Source organism: Sminthopsis crassicaudata, chromosome 5 (assembly GCF_048593235.1).
Source record: "Sminthopsis crassicaudata isolate SCR6 chromosome 5, ASM4859323v1, whole genome shotgun sequence".
Taxonomy (NCBI): domain Eukaryota; kingdom Metazoa; phylum Chordata; class Mammalia; order Dasyuromorphia; family Dasyuridae; genus Sminthopsis; species Sminthopsis crassicaudata.
This window is the reverse complement of record NC_133621.1, coordinates 3,658,024-3,684,897: the sequence shown is the minus strand read 5'-3', so window position 1 is coordinate 3,684,897 and position 26,874 is coordinate 3,658,024. Positions and strand designations below refer to the sequence as shown.

General features: G+C 42.8%; 1 protein-coding gene across 1 annotated transcript in view; it reads left to right on the top strand.

Moving 5' to 3' along the window:
• The window catches only part of THSD7A (thrombospondin type 1 domain containing 7A), a 308,918-nt gene that overhangs the window by 120,468 nt on the left and 161,576 nt on the right, over window positions 1–26,874 (top strand). The window contains 1 exon segment of the mRNA XM_074270637.1: window positions 2,040–2,871. Within this exon segment, the coding sequence (XP_074126738.1) occupies window positions 2,040–2,871 (832 nt within the window).

Genomic DNA, 26,874 nt, shown 5'->3' with positions numbered 1-26,874 from the left:
GAACCTCCCACAGGAAGCTGTTCCTTCATCCACTCTACATGGCTATCCTTGGCCCATGGAGACGAGATGCAAGGGCTGGAGGATGGACCCCAGGGATTCCTTTCAAGTTTTCCTGTGATCAGTTCAACACTTGCTTGTGGGTGGGAGAGCCCAAGCTGATGTGCCCCAGACTCCATGTTGTGATTCCCAAAAGGCAATTAGAAAGTGGATTTTATGGTAGACATATTTTTAATTTTTTCTTTGAAGACCTTTAACCTATGCAATGTTTGAGGGTAAAAGAGACTTTCTGGCATGCGTCAGGGAAAAGGGCTCGTGCTGCTATGCACCCTTGGCTCTGTGGCTAACACCAGCCGGTGAGCCTTCAGCCAGCCTTTTAGTCTCTGGAGGCCACATCTGTACTTGCTGCTTAAGGGCAGAACCCTCACCTCAGTAGCTCCTGTAGCATCCCACACATATAGGGGCGTGGAAGCAGGGCCGAATCCGGGGTCAGGAGAGATGTGCATCCTGGATACTGAGCTGGAAGAGATTGGAGGAGAATTCACATCCATCAAAGGAGAGGAAACTGAGACCTTTGACAGATCACTCAAGTCCCGGTAGCCGAAATAGAACTTTCTGGTGCCATCTGGTGCAGGCTGATGGGCAGGCAGGCAGGTATCCTTCTTCCAACCCTTGCTGGCTATTGGGCCAAGGACAATCAGCCAGTGAATCATATTTGTTCAGCTCCGGTGGTATACCAGAGGCTGGGCCTGGGAACCAGAAAGACTTCCTGGCCTTCCTGTAGCTTTCCACATGGATGCATGTCACTGCATGCAATATATATGCAGCATAAATATGAGGTACTTTCATGCATCAGCTGGCAGGGTAGGAGGCAGCCTCAGGAAAGGCGGAAACATTCAGATTGAGTTCTGAAAGAAGTGAGGGATTCTGGGAGGTAGTGGCAGGAGGCACCGTGGATAACCTTGCAATGACTGGGAGATGACCAATGGAATCTTGTATGTGAGGAACAGTTTTAAGGACAATCTGACTGGCCATGGAGGGCACGAAAGGGAGTTTTTCATAAAAGGGTTTAAGGGCCAGATGGAGGAGTATGCATCTGATCTTAGAAGTAACAGGGATGAAAGTGACCTTGACCGGTAACTAAGGCTCAGTTTCCATGTCTGCACAATGGAGGCAGTAATGCATCTGGCTCTTAGCCCATCAGGTAGTTGTGGAATGATGGATGGAGAAGCTTTTGTGAAATATTCCTCACCAAACACCTCCGGACCTTACTGTTACCTCATCTCGTTGCATGTTGCAACTCTGTGACTCATCAAACTGGAGTGAATTGGAACAAAGCAGATCCCCAGAAAAATTACCTCCATCCTTTAGTTAAATGTTCCCCTTCCTGCACTGCCTGCACTTCATTAGTGGCTGATCCGCAGGGTGGGTTTGGGGAGGTCGGTAGGCAATTTTGCAGGCAGAATGTGCAGAATTATGTGTGCCATTATCAAGCCCTGGTTAATACCGGGTAAACACTTTAATTTTTGGCAGCATCCACAGCCCATGGCTGTTCTTCCCCAAAGTCTTAATTGCATAAAAAATAAATGAATAAATAAAAGTAATGTGCTAAGAGAAATTAACTGCCCAGAAGAAGAACATGCCTGAAGGAGCTGAGGGGCTCACCAGGGGCCATTATCTCTGCCAATGCCTGAAATGGACTTGGTGGGTGGAAGCCAGAAGTGATAGATTTTCAATGTGACTAATCTCTAATGCCCTTTACGAGCAAAGATCTTGTAATTATCCAACACAAAAATACAAGAATAAAGGCAAATGCATTTATAATCACAAAAGAACAAGACAAAATGTAGCATCTTTATTGCACGTGCCATCTCCCTGATGTCCTAATCTATGCATAACTGATAGCCTTCCAGACGGTCTCCTCCCAGGGTGTCCCATTCAGGAGAAAACTTGCTCTCTGGCCACTGGGCAATACTATCTGAACTTTGTCAGGGCCCAATGAGAAAGGGAGAACTTCTGCTAACATGTGTCCTGTTTTACAGGTCCCTGGGGCCGCTGCATGGGAGACGAATGTGGTCCGGGTGGCATTCAGACCAGAGCGGTCTGGTGTGCTCATGCAGAAGGCTGGACGACGCTGCATACAAACTGCAAGCAGACAGAGAAACCAGACACCCAGCAGGATTGTTTCAAAGTCTGTGACTGGCACAAAGAGCTGTATGACTGGCACCTGGGGAGCTGGAACCAGTGCCAGCCCGTCATGTCCAAGAGTCTGGTGAAGCCAGCAGAATGCACCAAGGGGGAAGAGGGCATCCAGACCAGAGAGATTGCCTGTCTCCAGAAGGCTAACAGCCTCAGTGCCGATGACAGCATCTGTGAGTACTTTGAGCCCAAACCCCTCTTGGAGCAAGCCTGCCTCATCCCTTGCCCACAGGACTGCATCGTGTCTGACTTCTCACCATGGTCTGAGTGCTCCAAGACGTGCGGGAGTGGGCTGCAGCACCGCACGCGGCATGTGGTGGCCCCCCCACAATACGGCGGCTCGGCCTGCCCCAACCTGACGGAGTTTCAGATCTGCCAGTCCAGTCCTTGTGAGGCGGAGGAGAGCCTCTACAGCCTGAACGTGGGGCCCTGGAGTGCCTGCTCAATGCCTCACACAAGGCAGATAAGGCAGGCAAGGAAGCGAGGGAAGAACAAAGAGCGGGAGAAGGACCGAGAGAAAGGAGTGAAGGATCCCGATGCTCGAGAACTCATCAAGAAAAAGAGGAACCGAAACAGACAGAACAGACAAGAAAACAAACACTGGGACATCCAAATCGGCTATCAGACCCGGGACGTTGTGTGTACGCACAAGAACAGCACAATCACTGCCTTCAGGTAATGTCTTTGTTAATCTGTCCGTTGGATTAACCCAATGGGCAGGCCAGTCAGGGCTCTTGTGTGAACCACAGAGGGATGGGGAAAAGGCTTCATGGGAAAGACCTGTGATCCAAGGAGGCACCGGTCCTGGAGTGGGTCCAAAATCTCTGCCTCATTCAGCAGGGTTGGTCCTGGGCCTCCCCAGGATTCTGGGGAATGCTGTCGGTGCCCTTGGTCTCGGTGATGTGAGATAACTTAATTGGCCCCTGTCCCATGGGAGACTGGCCTTCTATCTTTTGTTTCCTATCTCCCTCATTGTCCCCTGGTCACAGGAATTCTGGGTCAGTCTCTGTGACTCCAATCTATGTCTAGTTCTTCTTTTGATCTCTTCATACTAAGTCTATGTCCAGCACAGACAGCGATACCTAAGGCAATAAGGGAAAATGGGCTTCTCTTTCTGTCAATAATAAAGCTTTGCTGTGACTAAGTAACAGGACATGTGCCCCAATTAGGGAAGAGAAGCCATGTATGTCATAGCACCCATCATTTCAAGCAGCAGCTAGCCTGGGGTCAGTGCCAACTGTTTCCCATTCTGAGTACGTGATACGTCTCTTCCAAGAAGGCCCTGTGCAGAATCTCTTCAGGGAGGAATCAGGGGCTAGAACCAGTAACCCTGTGTCTTAGAGAGCCAGGAGCGATGGAGGACCAAGGGAAGAACTAGAGCCAGTTCCTGAGAAGCCAAAGTTTTGGTGAAAGAAAAAAAATCCAATGCAGGGTTATGAGCACGTAACTATCCTATAGACAATCATGGTCTGAGCAACAAGCATCAGCTCTACTACACAGAGCTCACTGTCTGTACCACATTGATATACATTTCAAAGACATAGTGCTGGGAACTCAGACTGAGCAGACACTTATTATCAAATGATCCAGGGTGGAGTTTGGCCTTTTCTGTCCTGGGTCTTTTGTCTTTCTTGTTTAAAATAGTATTTTATTTTTTCCAAATACATATAGATAATTTTCAATATTAATTTTTCCTCTTTAATTTTTTATTCTTTTCCTTTTTTGTTTTTAAAGGATAGTTTTCCATTTTCAAAATGAAGGCAGTGATAGTTTTCAACATTCCTCCCTGAAAAACCCGCGTTTCAAATCTCTCTCCTTCCCTTCCCCTCATCCCCTCCCCTAGACAGCAAATAATCCAATAAAGGTTAAATATTTGCAATTCTTCTATACATATTTCCACAATTACCTTGTTGCACAAGAAAAATCAGATCAAAAAGGAAAAAAATGAAAAAAAGAAAAAAAAATCAAACGACAACATAAGTGAAAATACTATGTGTGATGCACATTCAGGCCCCCAGGCCTGTTTCTGGAGGCAGATGGTTTTCTCCATCACAAGTCTATTGGAATTTGGCCTGGATCTGTCCAAATCCTGCTTCTGGCCCTTGCTATCTTAGGGACACTGTTGGGCGAGTCACATAATAGTAGCTAACATTTATATGGTGTTTTGTTATTCAAGACCCCATTTGGGGTTGTCTTGATACTGACAGAGTTTGCCATTTCCTTCTCCAGTTCATTTTATAGATGAGGAAACTGAGGCAGACATAGTTAAAGGTCAGTGATTAGGATCATACAGCTACTAAGCCAGATTGGGACACAGGGCTTCCTAAATCCAGGTCCAATGCCCTATCCACTGCACCACCCAGCTGTTTCTCACATAACCACTTTCTGCTTCAGTTTTCTCATCTGTAAAGTGAAATGTCTGGACTGGAAGATCTATAAGGATTTTTCTAGTTTTAAACCTATGATGTTACACATAAATGCTTTTTGTGTTCAGTTCTGCCATTGCCTGGGTTTAGCTTCCATAGAACTGAATTTGTATCAGCCTCTCTTCCCCAATCTAAAGTACTGGGGAGTTCTGAAGGAAGCAGCTCCACAGGTTTATGACTTGGGCCCCTTCAAAAGAGGGAGCTGCTGAAATCCCTTTAGTGTTAGAACTTAAAATGGAAAAGCTCATCTCATGCAGTTAACGTCCCAATGCCCACACACAAGTGAGCTGTATGTAGGGCTCGTAGTTTCCAAATTACCCTATAAACAGAGTTTGCTCTAAACTCAAGTCTAGGGAGATATCAAAGGAGAGATTTCTTATTTCTTTTATTGAAGGAAATAACCAGCTCCAAAGCAGGAAAGGGGAGCTGCAGAAATGCACGTTAACCCATTCCAGCCCAGCTCCCACCTACGGTTCTGGATGTCAATTCTTTTTTTTTTTTTTTTTTTTTTTAATTTTTTTTATTATATATATATATATATTTTATAATATTATCCCTTGTATTCATTTTTCCAAATTACCCCCCCTCCCTTATTCCCTCCCCCCGACGACAGGCAATACCATACATTTTACATGTGTTACAATATAGTCTAGGTACAATACATATGTGTGAATATCATTTTCTTGTTGCACAATAAACATTAGAATCCGAAGGTACATGCAACCTGGGCAGACAGATATTAGTGCTAACAATTTACATTCCCCTCCCAGTGTTTCTTCTCTGGGTGTATCTACCTCTGTCCATCATTGATCAACTGGAAGTGAGTTGGTTTTTCTTTATGTTGAAGATTTCCACGTCCATCAGAATACATCCTCATACAGTATCGTTGTTGAAGTGTACAGTGATCTTCTGGTTCTGCTCATTTCACTCAGCATCAGTTGATTTAAGTCTCTCCAACCCTCTCTGTATTCCTCCTGCTGGTCATTTCTTACTGAGCAATAATATTCCATAACTTTCACATACCACAATTTACCCAACCATTCTCCAACCGATGGACACTGGATGTCAATTCTTGTCACTCCCCCGCCTCCATTCCACGCCGCAGCCCAAGTGGCCCCTCATTGTCCCTTGCACACAACATTGCAGCATCTCTCGCCTGCGTGCCGTTACCCAGGCTGCCGTGCCTGTGAAGCTTCTCTCTTTGGGCACTCGATGAGAGAGTTCGATACAGGCTCACAGGTATATCTAAAACAATATTCTCAGGTTCCCTTTGGATCTTCCCTTTCTTTCACAGTCCACTCTTTTTTCTGTAATTTGCTTTTAATTTAAATTTTGTTTTGTCTTGTTTCATTAGGGTCCTAGATTTGTTGTTCACTAAGAATGAGCTGGTTAGAAAAGTGCTTTTCTTTTAATTGACTTTCAATATCTTTTTCCCCCCACAGTCCACTCTCTTAGAAGAGATGCTCAACCAGAATGTAACAAAAATTAGTTGGTCTTAATTTGGAGACAGAATCCCTTATACAAGTACTGGCAGCCAAAAATAAGATTTGAAGAGTGGGAAACTTCCAAGCATGTTGATTTTGAGGGAGGAGAAGAAATGAGGAAAAGGCAGGATTTTACCACATCCCAAAGTGCAGCAACAAATACATCTGGATCTAGAGAAAGCTCTGGGCAGGCAGGGTACCCCTTACATAGGCCAATGACTGCTCATGTTTGTATTCATCATTGGGGGCAGGGGGCAGCAGCCTCTTACTTGACATCAGTCCCTCACAGGCGTCACGCTATTCTGCTGCCTTCTCCTCTGGGTAGAGACAAAAATCCCTCATGTCCTATGAGGCCACTGTCAGTCTTCTATGATCATTCAGTGCCTCCATCCAGCCTGGAAAACTTCACTTCCCATCAGCCCCTTTCCCAAAGGAGGCTGCATCTGGAAAGTAATCTTTCCTATTATACTGATTTTCTTCCTTTAAAACATGAGAATTCTCCTTCCCTGAACTCTCTAATTGTTACTGATTTCTTGACTTCTCAAAAAAATCTCATGTTCACTACTCATATCTATTTACATGATAACAAGTGGGATGTAATGGATGGGAAGTCAGCCTCAAAACCAGGAACTTAGAAACAAGAAGATGAGTTCAACTGCTGCTTTAGAAAGTTAATGGCTGTGTGATCCTGAGCAAGTCACTTAACCTGGATTTAAGGCTTATCTCTGATCTGCACTAGCTCTGTGATCCCAAGCAAGTCACTTAAATATAAAAAAAATAATCCAATGCAAGGTTATGAGCTTGTAACTATCCTATAGACAATCAGTGGTCTGATTAGTTCTCTAAGTAACTCTAGGAGATGATATAAATGGCAGAGGAGAGATGATCCGTTTTGTCTAGGAGAATTTCTTTCCCAGGGAATTCTCCAGCCCAGTGACATCCCGGGACACATCCCGGTCCCAATTAGTATTTAAGGTGCAACCTTCAGCAGGATAGAAGCTCATGGGGGATGGAGAAAGTGGCAAGGACTCAGTTTCCTTTCCGTGCTTATATCCAAGGGTCTCTCTCTCCTCTCCCTCTCCCCCTCTCCCCCTCTCCCCCTCTCTCCCCCTCTCCCCCTCTCCCTTTCTCCCCCTCTTCCCCCCCTCCCTCCCTCTCCCTCTCCCTCTCCCTCTCCCTCTCCCTCTCCCTCTCCCTCTCTCCCTCCCTCTCTCTCTCTCTCTCTCTCTCTCTCTCTCTCTCTCTCTCTCTCTCTCTCTCTCTCTCTCTCTCTCTCTCTCTCTCTCACATCACCCCTTGCTTTTAAAAAATAAATCTTTCTTGACCCTGTCATTTCCCAATATTTCTCCTTCCTTTATCTGGCAGTTTCTTAGAGAAAGACATGCTGGCTAACCCACTATCTCTCTCCCCTTATGATCAGGCATCCAACTCTTCCCCCCATGGACATCTCTTGCTCAGAGTTTCATCAAAGGACCCTTAATTACCAAATTATTGCATTCCCTTTTCTTAATCCTCCATTTTAGGATGTCAACCCCAGAGAATTTTCTTATCCAATCTCTGTGACATTACTAACTCTTCATTTTCTTACCTTCCTAATTATTCCTTCTCTGTCACCTTCCCTGGCAGATCACACTCCATCCACCTGCTAAAGAAGAGCATTTCCAAGGTTCTAGGCTTGGGACAAGGGACTTCAGTTTCATCACTGGTTGGCAGTAGGGAGATTGGATGCAAGGGCCTCTCATGCACCTCTCTGCTCTAAAATGATGATCTTAGGTCCATTATCTCCATTCCCCCACCCCAAGCGCCCTGTTTCTGGAGGCACTCTCTTTGGGCACTCAGTGAGAGAGCTCCATACAGGCTCTCAGGTATATCTTCACCATCCCCCAAGTTCAAAGCCTCACAATCACTGGAGAGTCGGCCCTCTCCCTCAGGGTTCACATTGGATCAGTTTTGAAGTCTTATCGATTCTGCCTCCACAGCTGCTCCTCAGCCATCCTCATCTCACCACTCAGATTCTTTCTCTGCCACTCCCTCTAAGAGACCTCCCCTGATGGGCCCTGCCAAAGATCTCCCCAAATACTCTGATGGCCCCGGCCAGAAGAGTTATAGATCTCCCCAAATGCTCTGATGGTCCCTGCCAGAAGAGTTCTAGATCTCCCCAAATGCTCTGATGGCCCCTGCCAGAAGAGTTCTAGATCTCCCCAAATGCTCTGATGGTCCCTGCCAGAAGAGTTCTAGATCTCCCCAAATGCTCTGATGGTCCCTGCCAGAAGAGTTCTAGATCTCCCCAAATGCTCTGATGGTCCCTGCCAGAAGAGTTCTAGATCTCCCCAAATGCTCTGATGGTCTCTGACAAATAAGTTCTAGATCTCCCCAAATGTGCTGATGGCCCTTGCCAACAGAGTTCTAGATGTTCCCAAATGCTCTGATGGCCCCTAGCAAATGCTCTGAGAGCACTGGTCTGTATCTCTTTGCCCTAGCCTCCATCATGCAGAAGCTGCTTAGGAAGCGCTTGCCTGGGTGCTGTAGAGCAAGGGGGCATTTGAGCACCAGGAGCATGTTGGTTTTATGTTTGCATCCCTGGCCCCCAGCATAGGGCCTGTTATATGGTACTCACTAAAAGCATGACTTATCTCTTAGTTACCTCTTGTCCCAAAGATAATCTCTGTCTTCACACTGTGCCTCTGTTCTAAAGAATGGTTCTTAGGGCATTTGAGATGTGAAGTGTTTGTTTTTTTCTTTGTGGTTTTCTTCTTTCATTTCTTTTTTCTTTCCTTTCCTCCTCTGCTCCCTTCTTTCTTTATTTTTTCTTATTTTTGTTCTCCCTTTATCTTTTTCTTTCTATTTTTCCTCCCTCTCATTTCTCTCCTTCCTTTCTTCCTTCTTTTCTTTCATTCTTTTTCCCTTTCTCTCTTTTCTTTCTCTTTCACTCTCCTTTCCTCCTTTTTTACTTCCTTTCTTTCTTTCTTCATTTTTTCCTTCCTCCTTTTCTTTCCTTCCTAATTTTATCTTTTTCCTTCTTGCTTCTGAAAGATTTAATTCCTGCTGCTTGAGCCAGTATGCTCTGTTCCTTCCCAGCTTCCACACGACACATTTTCTCCTCTGTTTCTTTTCTCTCCTCATTGGTTGCTCCATTTCTTGCCATCCTCATCCTGATTCCTGCAGAGCTGAGTGTATTTCTGGGCTATCTTCATAGGAAGTCTGTCTCCATCTCTTTGGTTCTTTCCTAACCGCCCTTGTTCCCAGGACAAGCTCCAAGAAATCTCCTCCCCACCAGATATAACAGGTGATTGCACATTATGCCAGCCTTTGCTTCTGTCGATAGAGTCTACCAACCCCCTGCTGCTGCCTCTGGGTGAAAACTGCAGCCACCAGCTTGCCTTGGCCCATTTCATGTAACTTTTACTGTTCAATTAAAATCTGTAATTAGAAGATTTTAGTTGTCCTAAGTTAACTAATGTATTAAATATCCCACAGATCATTTGGCACAGACACCTACCAACCATTAGCATCTGCAATCCTATTGTGATGGGGGCCTTGTTCTTCTTCCTTGTGATACATACTTGCAAACACATGCATGTGTGTCTACACAGATATGTTTCCTATAATGCCTTTATCTATTTAATAGTATGTTTCAAAAAGCAAGTCTTCCCTTGTCACATGTAAAAATAGACTCCCTTGGATACTTCAAAAACACAAGAATATATTGGCCCGATTTTCATGCATTAATATGGTGATTATATTTATCATGTTTTTGCAGTGAATGGATTGAATGTCTCCTTTGGGAGATCAAAGGGTTGGAGGTAGATACAGGCTGGAAAGTAGAGAGAGGTCCCCAATATGGGGGTCTTTATCAATCAATGGCATTTTATTTATATTAATTCTTGAACCGATGAAATAATACATAAAATAAACAAAGAAGAGAGACAGAGAGAGACAAAGACAGAGACCACCAAGATACACAGAGAGACAAACAGAGGAAGAGGAGGAGAAAGAGAAGGAGGAGGAGGAAGAGGAGGAAGAAGAGGAGGAGGAGGAAGAGGAGGAAGAAGAGGAGGAGGAGGAAGAGGAAGAAGAGGAGGAGGAGGAGGAGGAAGAGGAGGAGGAGGAGGAAGGAAGGAAGGAATTGTGTTTGATTCTAGAGGTCACATTTGAGAAAAGCTATTTATTGATCAACTGGAGAATATCTAGAGAAAGGCAACCAGAAAGGGGTGGGGGTGGCGGCTCAAGCTCTTTACTAACACGCACTGGGACACAGAACTGAGAATGTTTGACTTGAGAAGGAAAGCCTGGGAAGACTAGTTTTGAGTGTTAGAAGAAATTCTGTGATTTGTTCTAACTGACTACAGAAATCAGTGCTAGGTGTGATGGATGGGGTTCCAAGGATGGAGTTCTGATAGAAGGACAATCTTCCTATTAATTAGAAGTTCCCAAAGACATGGGAACTGCTGCTTTGGGATGTAATGGACTCCCATTCTCTGAAAGTTTTCAGAGTCTAGGTAACTGTTGATCATCCAGGAAGTTGTTAAGGGCACACATGTTCTTGACTGGGCTGAAATAGCTGCCCATTGGATCCCATTCCATCTCAGGGGTTCCTCAATACTCATTTATCATCTTCACAGATTCATTCACAAAGCCATTTTTTCTATGAATGAATGTTTTCTCAGCACCTTTAAAACTGATATTCTCTGCCTCCCCCAGCTCAATATGTAACTGAATTTTCTAAAAAAAGTGTGATATTTCCACAAAGTGTCTCCTTCACATGCTCATGCTGTGGAAAGAATATAGAAGAAGCTCGCTGGGAAACTTCTGGGTATAGGAAATCTCTCTGAGATTGGACAGAATTCCAGGGGGAAGGGACCATCACTGAAGAGGGACCGCCATTGAAAAGACAGAGAGCTGAGAGATAGAGGGCTATGTGTGAGCCACAGCATCAAGGGCGTTGTTGCTGAATTGTAGGGTGTGTGCAAGGAAGTAAAATGTCAGACCGTGTGGAAAGAGACCAAGCTTGAAACTAAGCAACAGTTTTTGTTCCTTTCTAGGAACAAATGATATCCATATCTAGGATTACAAAGGACATGAGTTATAGTAACACAAATATGGATTTTTTTCCCATCTAAGTCCTCAGTCCCTTGCAGTCTCTCCACGGACCCTGTGGTGGTCTATCGACTGCAGGTGAAAAATTTTTGCTCTCTTTTATCTCACTTGTAGAGATTTCAAAGCCAAGCCAAGAACTATATATTTTATTATAGAGATCACTTCAAACAGAGAACCTATGGAGTTATTGACTGGAAGGCAGTAAGGAGGGAAGAAGAGGAACATGGTTATACCTATGCTTGGGGGAAAAAATAACCCTCTAGTAGCTGAGTGGAGGAAGAATCTTGAGGCAGGGAGAACAACCAGAGGTTATCACAGTAACTTAGGTGTGAAGGAATAAGGGTCTAGGCCAGGATGTGGTCTGGGGAAGGTAACATCCTTTTGATGTTGGGAAGATAAAAACAAGCCTTGACAACGAACTGTAGATGTGGAGTGAGTGAGAAACGATGGTTAATGAGGCTGTAAGCCTCGGTCAATTGGAAGATGGTGGAATCCTCAACAATAATAGGGAAGTTTAAGACAGGGTAGAGGGGAGGAAAGTTAATGAATTCTGTTTTGAATACGTTGATTTTGAGCAGTCTATGGGACATCCAAGTGGAGATCTCTGAAAAGCAGCTGGTGAGCTGAAACTGGATCCCAGAGAAGGGACTAGGAATGGCTAGATAGATCTGGGAATTAATGAGGTTTCCAAGCGGGATAGAACACAGCAAAAGTTTCACCCGCAGTCGCTAGACCACCAAGGAGTCCATGAAGAGACTTCAGGGGCTGAGGACTTAGATGGGAAAAAATCCATATTTGTGTTACTATAACTCATGAGCTTTGTAATCCTAGATAGAGATATCATTTGTTCCTAGAGGAAAAAAATAGTTGTTGCCTAGTTTCAAGCAGATGCAGTCACAGATAGATTTCCAAGCAGCCCTTCCTAGTAGAGCTGTGGGCTTGGAAGAGAACAAGGGGCCTTGCTATGGTTTGAGACAAGTCCTTCTTGTCTGTGAGACTCCAGACATCGTGGAGCACAATGGGCTGTGTGGGACCACAATGAAGCATCTGTGCAGTGGAGAAGACTGGTGGGCAGCTCACAACAAGGGCATCCTGGGAATGGGTGGGACCAGAAATGGAAGTTTTCACTCCCCTTTTGTTTCCAACACAACCCCAGAAAAGGTCCTTGGATGCTGGCATTGGTAACAGCGCCAAAATCTGCTAATTGCCTGGGAAGACCCCAAGCATCCATTAAGTCCGAGCTCTGTGCTGGGCAAAGTACTCAGTGCTGAGAATGTTTGAAAAATAACAGGCGAGATCATGGTTCAGGCCCTCCAAGAGTTCAGAATCTAATTGGGACAATTTCAGGCGAAATGCTGCGTCCACACAAGATGGAAAGGAGGTGGCAGATCATCTCAGGAGAAAGGGGTCAGCTGTGGGAGACGCTGGAAAAATCCTTCTATGGAAAGGAAACGAGGGTGCAGAGGCTGGGGTGAAGGTGTTAGAGGCAGGAATCAGAGAATTATGGGAGTCACTGCTCAAAGAGACCCCTAGAGACTCTGGGCAATCAATAGGAAAAGTGAAAGACTATCCACGAACAACAGCAGAGGAGAGGAGAGGAGAGGAGGAGAGAGAGAGAGAGAGAAGCAAGAGACAAGAGAGAGAGAGAGAGAGAGAGAGAGAGAGAGAGAGAGAGAGAGAGAGAGAGAGAGAGAGAGAGAGAGAGAGAAAGAGAAAATGAATGAGAATTTACACTGAGTTCCTCTGGCTTCCCAGATCAGCATGCTATCCATTGGGCCAACATGATGCCATGGATAACAACTCCTTCCCTGCAGATATGGTGCCAGACAAAGAGATTCTAGATTCAAGTGGACATGGCAGATATAGGGATTTGTTTTACTTAATTATACACATTTGTTTTGGGAGATTTTTAAAGTCTTGTTTTCCCCCCTAAGAAATGAAGAAGAGGAATCCAAAACAAATGTTTGCTAATTGAAAAAAAAACAACTTTTTAAAAACTCAGAAAGAATACGCATGAAAATATAATCCCTAGGATTTAGAGCCAATAGGGACCTTTAAAATCTCTGATTGTATTTTTCAGATAAGAAAAATGAGGTCTAGAAAAAAGAAACTTTGAATAATACCCCTCAATTCCAGACCCATGATGAAAGCCTTTGGAAGGAATGGGAAAGTGGTCAAACACCTTCCCTTTTCTATGACTTCTGACACAAGTTCTTTGAAATATCTTTCAAGGAGAAATTATTTTATCCAATAGTATTTTATTTTTCTAAATACACATAGTTTTCAACTTCATTTTTTGTAAGATTTGTGTTCCAAAATTTTCTTCCTCCCTTTCTTACCTTCCACTTAAGACAGCTAGCAATCTGATATAGGTTAAATATATGCAATCCTTTTAAACATATTCCCATATTTGTTACGTTGTGCAAGAAAAATCCAACCAAAAGGGAAAAATGAGAAAGAAAAAGCAGATTAAAAAAAGTAAAAATACTATGGTTGATCCACATTCAGTCCCCATAGTTCTCTCTCTAGGTGCAGATGGCATTTTCCATCCCAAGTCTATTGGAATTGTTTTGAATCATTGCATTGCTTGAAAGAGCCAAGTCCATTACGGCTGATCATCACATAATCTTTTGTTACTATGACAAGGTTCTCCTGGTTCTGCTCATTTCATCAGTTCATTTAGGTCTCTCCAGGCCTCTCTGAAATCATCCTGCTGATCATTTCTTACAGGGCAATATTATTCCATAACATTCTTGAACCATAACTTATTCAGCCATTCCCCAACTGATGGGGACCCACTCAGTTTCCAGTTCCTTGCCACTACAAAAAGAACTGCCACAAACATTTTTGCACATATGGGCCCTTTGTCCTCTATGATTTCTCTAGGATACAGACCCAGTAGAAACACTGCTGGATCAAAGGGGATGCACATATTTATAGTCTTTTGGGCATAGTTCCAAATTGCTCTTTTTCAAGACTATTACACTAAAAGACAGAATTCATTTGTGTAGATGCATATGTACTATTAAAATTGTTTGATTATAATGTTGGTAATAACCATTATTCTCACATTAAGATACCTCTAAAAGGCTAAAAAAAAAAAAAGAATTAAGCTCCAAATGCTCTTGTCTTTGTAAATCTCATAGATTTTTATTTGAGATGATTGTTAAAACAGAACGTCAAAATCTCAGACCTTGTCTTTAATATATTGTAGACATTTTTAATATGAAAGTTTCCAGATCATCTCTGTGAGGTTTTCCTTCCATTGCCATTGTGGTGGGCTGGAAGTTCACCTTGTTTGTGCTTCTACTGACTATAAAAGCAGTTTTAAAATTTTATTCATATATCTGATGAGACCCACTAGATGCTTTGAATGGCTAAAATCAAGGCATATTTTGATCTTCAAAAGAAACCTGTGGATCCTTAGGGTGGAGAAGTGGGGAGGCAGCATGACTGGGTTTCTTATATCCATATCAAACACAGTTGCTGACTTAATGTTTCTTGTGTATTTGATGCCAAACTAAGATATTTCTTTGCAGGATCAGTGCAGGGATATGTCCAAAGGATAGAGTTTCTGTATTCGGATTTCTTTCTTCTTCTTCCATGGTGGACAATTCATGCTGGCAGGAGGTAGGGGGAGAGGGCTATCCGATACAGAACAAGTCAAATTTCTGTGTGAAATCTAAGGCATCCCAAGACCAAGAAAAAACTCTCAAGCTATACCAGAGTGGCCAAAGATTGGGGGTCAGGGAGAAAATAAAAGAAACAAAAGTAATATTCAGCAGCATTGGCCAGAAGGATAACAAGAAATAACAGGGCAGGAATGAGTCAGAATTGAAATGGGAGAGTCAGATAGAATCCCGGCTGATTTTAATTTAAGGGCTTCCTAGTAGAGGCTGGCACCATTTATGCGACACGGTAACAATCACATCTGAGCAGATCCCTCAGTGCCGGGAAGTGTAGATGGCCATGGGGGTTGCCTAGTCCCTGCTGAGTCATATTCATTCTGGACTGATGAATTCTGATTCCAGCTGTGACTTTCGGTAGCCCAGACTGTGACCTTAGACAATTCATTTGATCTCTTTTGACCAAAAATATCATTGGTTTAAATGAATACACATCTATCAGGGCAGTGTAGCCCCAGATGTACAAGACTCCAGGGTTTCAAAGACCAAAAAGGAGTAGCTCCTACCCTCAAGGAGCTTACATTCAACAGGACCAGCTAGAATGGTGGGCTCAACCTAGCAACATAAAATTGGATATTCCAGTCACAAGCACACTGCCATGTCCATAGAAATCACTTTATAAATATTTTCTCATTTGAATTGAATTAAATAGAGATAAATGTAAATTCTTATAGGTTATTGAACTCATCAAGCAGAACCAGGGAAATAAGACTAGACCAGATTTGTTTGGGAAAAAGCCCAGGCTATAAACTCAATGTGGTTCATCAATGTGACCTGGCAGCCAGGAAACCAGGGCGGCATTAGGTTATATGAAGCAAGGCAGGTGTCATAAATGAATTAATGAACGGATGAATGAGTAAATGAATGAGCTATATGGAGGTTATATTGTACTTGGCTCCGATCCAATAACATCTAAACTATTTTATTCAGCCCCAAGAGACACATTGTTATTTTAGGGAGAACACTAACAAATAGTTGCGTCCAGAGGTCTATGATTAGCATGATAAGGGCCATCTGAGCACCAGCTGATGGGACCAGGAATTTTTAGCATTAGTGAGAGAAGATTCAAGGGGAATGGAATAGCTGTCTTCAATTGCATTATGGAAGAGAGATTGGTTCTATTTCTCCTGTCCCTCAAGGGCGTAAGTAAAAGTAGTGGGTGGATGGTTCAGACAGGTAGATTTGGGTTTGCCATAAGGAAAATCTCCTGTTACAGAGACCTGTTCTTAATCAGAATAGCTTGTTAGGAAGGTCTCCATCATTGGGAGCCTTTGAGTTAGAAGCAAACAGCTATTTGTTAGGGAAGAGATTCTTGACCAGATCCAGGCTGGACTGACTGGATCCTGAAGCTCCTTCCAAACCAACAACCTCTAATTCTGTAAAGTTGTACAGAAGAAACTGGAAAACATCTTCAGTTTTCCATTCCTGCTCCATTAATCCTTGCTATAGCTAACTGACAGTGCTAAGATCTTTGGACTTACACACCCACTGCATATCTTCGCTCTCTAGTTGCTAAATGAAAAGAAATTCTTGATAATGGTTACAAGTAATTAAGTCCAAATTGCTTATCTGAATTAAAGAAAAGAAAGTGTTGAAAGATGCCATAGTTTCTAATTTGCCATTATCCCAGTTTGCTGAATAATTACAACAGGCGTTAGTGTCTAACAAAAGGTAAAGTTAACATCACGGATCAATGGTCAATGTTTTGTAATACTTGGGTAGAGCTTAAGTGGAGCATCATTTGTAAATAACAATGCATGCAACGAGGCTGTAGCAGTATGGCATGGGTATAGAGCATGGGACCTATCCTCCTTCATACACTTGCCAGCTTGTGTACACTTGCAGAGAGCACAATTCCAATGGCTGCCCATCACATCGGCCAAATGTACACTTGCCAAAAAGACTATTTTATGGAGAACCTACTCACAAAGGGGTCAGAAAAAGTCATATTCTCAAGGTCTCTCTTAAGAACTTTAGAATTGGCTGTATGACACGGGAGACGCTGGCACAGGACCACACAGCATAGTATGCCCTCCTCAGAGAAGGTGCTGTGTTCTATGAGCAAAGCAGAATTGAATTAGCCCAAAGGAAATGTGAGATGCACAGAATTAGAGAAGCCACCTCCAATATTCATATAGACTATTTGTGTCCAACCAGTGACAGAGTATTCTGAGCTCGTATTGGTCTGATCAGCCATACTCGACTCTAACACAGTGAGGTCATGTTGGTCCTCTTTGAGAACAAAGGACAACAATCAGCTCTGTGAACCTGGACAAGTCACTTTACCTTTATAATTCTCACCTATAAGTGGAGAATAATTCTGACTACTGACCTCCCAAAGTTGTTGGAAGGCTCAAATGAAATATTGTGCTGGAAGGACCTTACCATGTACATCCAAGAGGTTATTCTTATCATCATAATCTCATCAATGCAGGCACCCTTCCCACCATTTAAAGAGTATCACCCATCCCTACCTTTCAGTCCTCTTCCCCTTTTGACCTTGTTCTTCCATAAATTTGCAGACAAGATCTATTACATGCAAGAAGGGCCTTCCTCTAATTCTCTTAACACCGAATAGATATCAGGGGAATACATGGGCTGGCCCTTGTCAGCCCTCACTCAAATGCCCTGGCAAGCTTGCTACCTGTAGTCCTACACTGATGATCTTTTTGCCATTTTTTTTTCTGCACAATTTTTCATTGCTAATTAAATTAACTGCTAATTCATTCTCATACCTAGTCATACTCTGCACTCACACACACCATCATCATCCAAACCCTTGTTCACCCCCTTCACCCCCTACAACCTGATTCCTCACTCCTTCTCCCTGAACCCTCTTATCCAAAGGTTCACCCAAACAACATCCATCCCTTCCACTGTGGCCCCAGGAAAGCGTCAGAGGCAGTCCTTTCTTTCTGCTCTAAATTCAGCACTCTCTCTGGCATCCCCCATAAACTTGGGTTTCTTTGCACACACACACACGCACACACACACACACACACACACACATTTATGTGGATTCAAATCATTTTGTCTGATGTAATGAAAGTTGCCAAAGTCAGGAATTGCTTAATTTCTTTTCTTCCCCCTTTGGGTCCATAGCATCTGTGTAGTCTATCTTTGCCTTACACATAATAGTGCTTCATAGGTCCCTTTTGATTAATATTGGAAAGGACCTTAGAGACCATCTAGTCCAACACTATCCTTTTATAGATTGGGCAGCTGAGTACAGGAAAAGTTTAGTTAATTGTTCAAGGTCATGCAGATTGTAAATAACCAAGCTGGGATTTGAACCTAGATAAATACACTTGGGTATGTATGTATGATGTAAGTATATATATATATATATGTGTATACACGTACATAAATATATACATTTACATATATAGGGCAGCTAGATGGCACAATGGATAGAGTGCTGGGTCTGGAGTCAGGAAAACTCTTCCCGAGTTCAAATCTGACCTCAGATACTAGTCGGTGACACTGGGCAAGACACTTAACCCTGTCTACCTCAGTTTACTTATCTGTAAAATGATCTGGAGAAGGAAAAAGCAAACCACTACAGCATCTTTGCCAAGAAACCCCAAGTGGTGTATCAAAAAGTCAAACACAATTGAGATAACTGAACAAAAATATACATATATACATAAACTTGTGTGTGTATGTATATATACATATACATATATATATGTGTGTGTGTGTATATATATATATATATATATATATATATACACGTGTGTGTGTGTATGGTATATAAAATATGTACAAGTATGGCAATAATGGGATCTGCCTTTATAGTGAGTCAGGAAAGGTACAGCCAAGGCTGTCCAGCTCCTGATATTGGAGAACTGCCTCTGCTCTGGAGTGGGTAGGGAAGGCTCTTGGAAGAATGCCTTTTCGTATTTCTACCATTCACTTCCAAATGATTCAATTTGTGAGTCACTCAAGATCTCCAAGTCTCTCTGTGTCTCTATCTCTCTCACTGTCTCTTGGTGTCTCTGTCTTTGTGTCTGTCTCTTATTTCATGCAGATTAATATCACTCATTTTCCAATTTATAACATCAAAAGGATCATTTTTTCCTTTCCTTTCATCTCCAGGACTTAGCACAGTTGGAGACAGATCATGGCACTTAATAATTTTTGTTGTGGAATTGCTTGGGGCACTGAATGGTGAAGTGACTGACACAGACAATATGTGAGAAGAGAGAAGGCTGAGTATGAGTCTACCTACTTCTCATATCTGCTTTTTACTCTGCTATTTGTTTTTCTATCCTTTTTTTTTTTTTAAGTCTCTAGTTTTCTTTCCATTGACTCTCCTAGGTCTAAAATTATGAGATCCCATAATAATGTGATTACCACCACCACACCCAAGCCTATGAGGTAGCAGGAAATGGGTGTTTTTGTCCTTGGTTAGTAGATGAAGTTGCTGAGGTACAGAGAACATGTCACATTTCTGAGCTGATTGGACTGATTACAAGTCTTCAGGATTCCCCACACCCCAAGCAGCACATCTCCTGGTGGCTAGGATTTTCTCCCTGTCTCCTCATTATGGGCTACCACTCCAAGGCCATCTTTTGGGCAATGCTAGCCTCCTTACTAAGCACAAGGAAACTAAAAACATGGAATAATTAGACCCCAGGGAGTCTTGGGTCTAGGCCCTGTGCTGTATGTATATATTAATGTGATCACTAAATATCCTATAGCATCTTGCTTGTCAATGTCAAGTTCTGCACTTAAGTCCAAAAAGTCAATTGTACAACACAGGAGAGGGTGTTATGGCTAGGTAGCAATGGGTGTAAAAAGATTTAGGCTTTTTAGTGGTCCCCCAGATCCCTCTGACTCAGCAGTGCAATACTGCAGTCCAAAAATCTCATATGATCTTAAGCTTCATTAAAAGGGCTGTCCAACCATATGCTCTGTCCTGGCTAGACCCCACCAGGAGCATTGTGCTCAATTCCTAATGCGCCATTTTAGAGAGGAGATGGACCTCACTGAGATCAAATGGAAGATGGGAACATGAAAAGTAAGAATACAGATTATACCATACAAAGAGCAGTGGGGAAAACTTGGGCATTTAGCCTGAGAAAACAAGGGTTTAGGAGAGACAGGAGTTTTAGGTGAACAAAAAAAAAAACTGTTTGAGAAAAAAGGATATTTGTGAAGACTGAATTAGTACCCTGGATACCTTAGAATCAGCCACAGTCTGGATAAGCAAAAGTCCTTGGTCTTTAGGGGTCGAAGTGAATTGGATGGATGCAGGATCTCCATGACCTTTCCTCTTCGTCTACTGCCCAAAAGTGACTCTGGCTAGTCTTACTCCACCCCCCCTAATCCTTCCCACAATTCTCTGTGTACACCAAAAGATTGAAGCAGCACAGAATAGTGGGAAGGACCATTTTCCAAGCATATGTTAATAGAGTATTTTCCAATCAGTAATTAGCCTTCGGTGCTTGGTTGTCCTACTTCAATGCATTAATTCAGAGTTTCAGCCCTTTACAGATGTTGGTCTTGCTTGATCCCAGAGTTAAGATCTAGGAGCAGTAGGCAAAGTAGAAAGAAGGCAAATATAGACATGCCTTCTGAAAATGTGCACCATCCAAACAGGGACAAGCTAATTCTTGGAGAGCGTTCCCAACCACAGGCCATCCAAGAGCAAAGGCTTCTGTGGGATGCTTAGCTGGTTGTTGAAAGGATTCGTGCTCTGGGTGCACATACATGGTACCAAAAGGCTTCTCACTTTGCTTTTAACTTTAATTCAATTAAACAACCATTTATTAAGTATCTAATGTGCCGATACCTATGTGCACTTTAGAAACACCATAATCCTTGCCTCCATTAGGCTAACCATTTGAGAGAGATGTGAGAATCAGCACAAAGAAGGATTGTCCTCAGCTCTACAAAGCCTCATGTTCGTGACTTGCCTCTGACACATATTGGTTCTGTTACCTTAACTAAATCATCTAATCTCTAGTGCTTTGTCAGCCTACTTTGACAGACCTGGAAGGTCTCTGGAATGGTAAAATCATGGCTTGTAGTCCTCTTCCTGGAAAGGAAAGGGAAATTGAGTCCTCCATCCTTGTGACGCTTTGTCCACCTCTCAACTTACCTCCGACTTTTTTCATTGGAGTCAATGATCCAATGTATTTCTATGTCTCTCTATGTTTTTTCCCCCAAAGATAATTTATGTTAAATTAAATGCCTATTATGTATATAAACACAAATTGTTGTGAAATATTTCATCCTAAACATTTAAAGTCACTAGATTAATTATCATCAAAATGCATATATAATATGGATAATTATATAGCTCCTCCAAAAGACCAATAATGAGATTTCGTGCCTAACAAACCATTGACTCAATAATGGGGATGATCATTAATATTAATGACCAACTTATCTTTAATATTAATGATCTTTTAAGCACTTAATATTCAGTAATTCCTCTAACAGGATATTAATAGCAAGATGGGTCTGAATATATGGTTATTCATTGATGTTAAAATTAATATACTGTGATGAAGAGTATTATTATTAGCACTGAATGTATAGCAATTCAATTATAACTTAGAATGGCTAGACATATATTTACAAAGATGCCAGTGACATCAATTTTTCTTACCTTCCTTTCCCCTAACCCTTCAATACAAATCAAGTTGAGTGTGTCAAATTATGTAAGCAGAAGAAGGAAGAGAAACTGTCAGAGAGAAGGGGAGGGAGGAAGGGAAGGAAGGGAAGGAAGGGAAGGAAGGGAAGGAAGGGAAGGAAGGGAAGGAAGGGAAGGAAGGGAAGGAAGGAAGGAAAGAAGGAAGGAAGGAAGGAGGGAAGGAAGGAGGGAAGGAAGGAGGGAAGGAAGGAGGGAAGGAAGGAAGGAAGGAAGGAAGGAAGGAAGGAAGGAAGGAAGGAAGGAGGGAAGGAAGGAGGGAAGGAAGGAAGGAGAGAGAGAGATGAATATATACATGTTTCTATTTTATATATATATATATGTACTTCTATTCTACTTTTAATATTCCTTGAATGAGTCTTTCAACAAATAGAGACTTGCTTTAAAAAGGAAAGAACATTGCTTCTTCCTGAAAAATTGAATTATTTTGCCTGTATTTTCACTACCACCAAGCATGGAAAATTCAACCGAAAACCAGCTATTTCAGGCCCCATTTCCAGAGCCCTTATTGTCTGGGCTATTCTGCTGTCTACCCTCAATTTGTAACTTGCAATCATTCTCTCGTTCCAGTCAAATTGGTATTTAAACAGGGAATTTCATCTGTTTTTCATTCATTTTCTTATGCTTCAGCCCCTTTCATGTAATGTTGTAATCCTATAAATGAAGTCTCTTAACTTCTGAGCAATTTCTACCCTGGCAGATCTCCTAAACCCTGGCCCAGGTAGGAGAGATGAGATTAGCAGCAGGCTGCATGTCACCACTCTCCCATTACTTTAAGCAAACATCTTAGCAGAGCTCTCCTGAAGTGCTAATGGCTTTCTTGTTTTCTTTTGATTGCCTTTTGTCCAAATATGTTTTTTTTTCTTTTCCAGCTTTTTCTCTGTTCTTTGCTCAACTTTTTGAAGCATTTCCGAATGTGATAGAGCAGTAAACGGAATGATATTTTCTTCAATTACTTTACTTCCTTATGTTGTTCAAAGTTGATGCTGTAGATGGAACAGAGAAAATTTTACTCAACCCCACTCCATCCACTAGGTTATTTCCAGCTTTCCTCATTATGTGTCTATTCTTCAGTGTGATGTGTTCATTAAATGCATACTTTATAGCAACAATGTGGCTAGTGCTTTGAATCTGGGGGTGTAGTAGTGGGGGGGAATCAGTCCCCATCCTTCAGGTCCTACCAGTCTATTGAAAAGAAACAACAGAGAGAGAGAGAGATAAAGAGATTTGAAGAGATGTGGGAAATAATACAAAATAATTTCAAGAGAGAAAGAGTACCAGATGGAGGGAACAAGAAATAGACATGAGAAAGGTGATATCTGAGATGTTTATTCAAGCAAATTTGGGATTTGGGGAAAGAACATTTGTGCCATGAGGTACAGTCTATCAAAGTCAGCGTGATGGGAAATGGACAAATGTGCACCAGGGACAATCAACAGACCATTCGATAGAGCTGATCCCCATGTTACAAACTGAGGCTAGCACCCTGAATAGCCCAGACAATAAGGACTCGGGAACAGAACAGAATGGAACAGACCCCACCCCCTGAATTCTTCCAGATACTTGATCTGGTTCTTGCTCAGTGATTTCTTCCCCAAAGAATAATCTTCCACTGGATACATTCCCACAAGGTTAATAAGAGCTAACAGTGTGACATGGAATCTCCCCAAACCAGGACAACTTTAGGCTTCTTTAGGAGAGGTAGAGGAGCCGAATAGTCTCCTCCCAGAACAGATCTTGTATGCATGTTTGGGTTCAGTGATGGGGCCATAAATTAGGAAGGACATTAAGGAGCTCGAGAGGATCCAGAGACATCTGGGATAGGAAGGGAGAGGTGTGGAGACTGGCCCTACAAAGATCACTTGAAGCAATTGGGACTGTGGACCTTAGGAAAGAAAGATGTGCGAGTATGGGTGTGGCCATTACTTGGGAGAGGGCTTAGCGTTCATCTGCTTAGCTCTACAGGGAAGCATAAGAAGCATGGATCTAAGCTATGGGGAAATAGATTAAGTTTGGTCTAAAAACAACTTGAACACTTGAAGCTTTCCCACAGTGGAGCAGGCTGCCTATGGAAGCAGTGAGGGTTTCCTCTTCCTGGGAGACTTTGAGAGAGGCTTGGATGAGTGGGATGACAAAGAAGGGGTCTTTGTTTGCTATTATCCTAAATGGCCCTGGAGATCCCTTCTCCGAGATCCTGTGATTCTTTGTTTTTCTTTGGTCCTTTGTAATCAGGAAGGAATCCAAAGATCAAGCAAGCACCTGGCCCTGGAAGCACCTTGGTAGTGTCCTGGAAGAAAGAGTTTATCTTGGAATCATTTTTATAGAACCAGAAAGCAAACTGCTGGAAGAGAGAGAAAAAATCCTGATTCTAAAATCAGAGATGGATTGCAGTCCCACCATTGACACTCTCTATGGGTTCCTTCAACAATTTGAGCCTCAGTTTCCTTCTCTGAAATGAGTGCCCAGGACAAATAGTCAGGCCCTGAGGTCGGGACCAAGCTAGAGCTGAAATTTTATGACGCCGGCTTAGAAGACCAAAGTGATCTGGGGAGGAGGAATGCAGCAGGCAGGAAAAAGAAGCTGGTTGATCCAACACTCGTTGCCTCCTGTGTGCTGGTACATGGGATCTGACCAGCCAAGGAAAAGCATAAGCTATTTGCTAGAACCCTGAGCTTGATCCATGGTCAGGAGAGCTACAGGAAAGGGACCTGCTGACCTTTGGCAAGCAGCCCTTGGGTGCAGCTGATAGATTATGGTGGAAACCATAGACTTGTGAGAGAATCATCCTGTTTTGTGTCAGGACTTAACAAAAGCTGCTTGCTCTGGGATTCCTCCTTCAGGATTCTCTGGCATTTGGAGATGTTTCTGCTTTCTTTTCACTCTCAACTTTAGAGCTTTGAAAAAAATCTAAATCCTGCAGAAGTCTATTGGAAAGAAATGTAGCAGAGTGGATAAATCCCTAACTTTACAATTGGGAAGATCTGGATTTAAATCCTGCTTTTGACACAGACTGCTATGTGGCCCTAAATAAGTCATTTACGCTCTGTGTTCCTGAGCAGTGAAGCAACCATTTTAAATTGGAAGAAATAGAGAGGTTTTATGCTTTGCCCAAATTTATAGTCTCGACGTGGAAAAGCAGGAACTTGAACTCTGGTCTTATGGCTGAGCCCCCCATTAGACAGCATAAAGTTGTTTTTTGCCTCTTCTCATCACCTAGCTTCTCTTGTTAGAGAAGGCTTAGGCAATTGTGCTCCTAAAGGTCACCCCGATCTTCCCCTCCTTAGGGCATGAAGGGATTGGGTGCTGTTTTCTTGCACAGCTAATGGCTCAGTCATCTGGGTACAATCCCCTTTCAGAGAGCAGGGGCTTCAGGCTACACTCACACCGGGACCATTGGCTAGTGCCAAGGCCCTTAGCAATAATCAGCAGCACATGATCCTTCCAGCTGTCAGGTGGCAAGGTTTGGCAACTTCTCCTGGCAGCTTCTCAAAAGATTTTTGGATCTCAGTCTGGGTTTATATACTGGGGAGGGGGTGAGGTCTATCTTTAGGAGGGATTTTGTTTTATTTAGGGATGCATGTGGATCCATAAGCATGTCAGGCATTAACTTGCTGATATTTGAGAAGCAGCTCTGAGTGTAGGAAACTCAAAGATCCTTGGTACTCCGTGATTAGAGTAACAAGTGAGACTCACCCAAGTAATGTGTCCTCTTAAATTTGAAAGAAGGGGCATTTCTGGCTGTCACCAGAAAGGAGGGCTCCAGTCAGGTAGAAGATGGGAGCTGATGCCTCATCCACTGAGGGCTGCATGAGGCAAGAGTACAGGGAGGAACCATGGGAGGAACCATGGAGGAATCATGGGAATCATTTCTGCTTTGGCCAGAAACCCTGAGGATCTTTCCCCTCCTAGATTTGGATTTTTTGGACTAGGTCAAAGAGGAGATTCTTTGCCTCAATTGTTATCTAGCCTTAATTGCTGAACGGGTGCAGCCTCAGTGAAACGAAGGTCTTCCATTTCATTGAGGACCATCTCCAGTCATCTTGATTTATATCTTGCCACTGGAACCAGATGATTCTGGAGGGGAAAGTGAGGCAGGTGACCTTGCACAGTTCTCCCTCACGTAAATCCAATTCACGTGCATGTCATGGCAACCACAGTATTTCTGTGTGCAGATCTCTCATTAGGGGCTCAAAAGATGTTTGTTTAATTTATCTTTTATTTTCAAGGAGGGTTGTCCAAACTTGTAATTTCTTTGATGAAAGGGACTGTTGTAAAGGTTCCCTCCACTAATAGAGAAGACAATTGATCTGTAACATGGAGCCTCCAAGGTCATCGAGAGATTAGGATCTTCACTCCTGGCTGCACAACTGGGGTACGCCAGGGCCCAGGACAAGTGAGCTGGCCCTTTCTAATTCTAAAGAGAGGCCTTCAGCCACTCCCCCAATCTGCCCCCCACTACTATTCCTTAACAGAGTCACCAGGACTCCCTCCGTTGACACATACACCCATGTCACCTGGATCATCAAACATGTCAATTTGTATCATCAAACAAAGCATTAGCCCCCAGATACTTCACCTTTCACCTTTCTATGAAAGAATAACTCCAAAGTTCTGACCTGGAGGGCTGTCATAAAGACCTCTCCCAGGTAGCCTTTTGCATATCTGGGGTCTCACTATCATAGACTATTGGAGCTTAAGGAGATTTCTTTTATCTTGTAAGCTAGACTCCCCAAGTGTGAGTGAGCGTGGTCTAAGTAATGGAGAGCCACCCCACACCAACAGAGCAGGCCATCGGGAGATTGCTTCTCAAAGAAACCTTGGTGACTGTGACAATGCAATTCTTAAAGTAACATCTGGACCAACCTAAACCTTTAATTCCCTAACCAATGGCAATTTTTTTCTTTCTCATCTTTTTCCTTTTGGATCTGATTTTTATCATACAGCATGATAAAAAGAAAATAAACTTTTAAAATACATATATGTGTATGTATTACAGTGTGTTTGTGTACACACACATGTGCAATATAATGAAATACTTTATTGTCATTGCGTTACGTTACATAATCCGAGTCCCTTCCATCTTAAATTAATGTGCTCTGCTGATCAGTAGGACCAGTGCTCCAAGTTGAATTTCTAGCTGCGTTCTGAATGAGAGATGAGATGGGAGGAGGGGGGCCACTCTTCTTCCTCACCCAAACCCGTGCAATTGTTATATGCCCAGCTGGAAGGAAGTCAGCAGCAGTGAAAGAATAGAATGACCTAGCCTACAAATTACTGAGAACTTTATAGACCGATTTATACCATTTCTAAACTAATAACTTTCT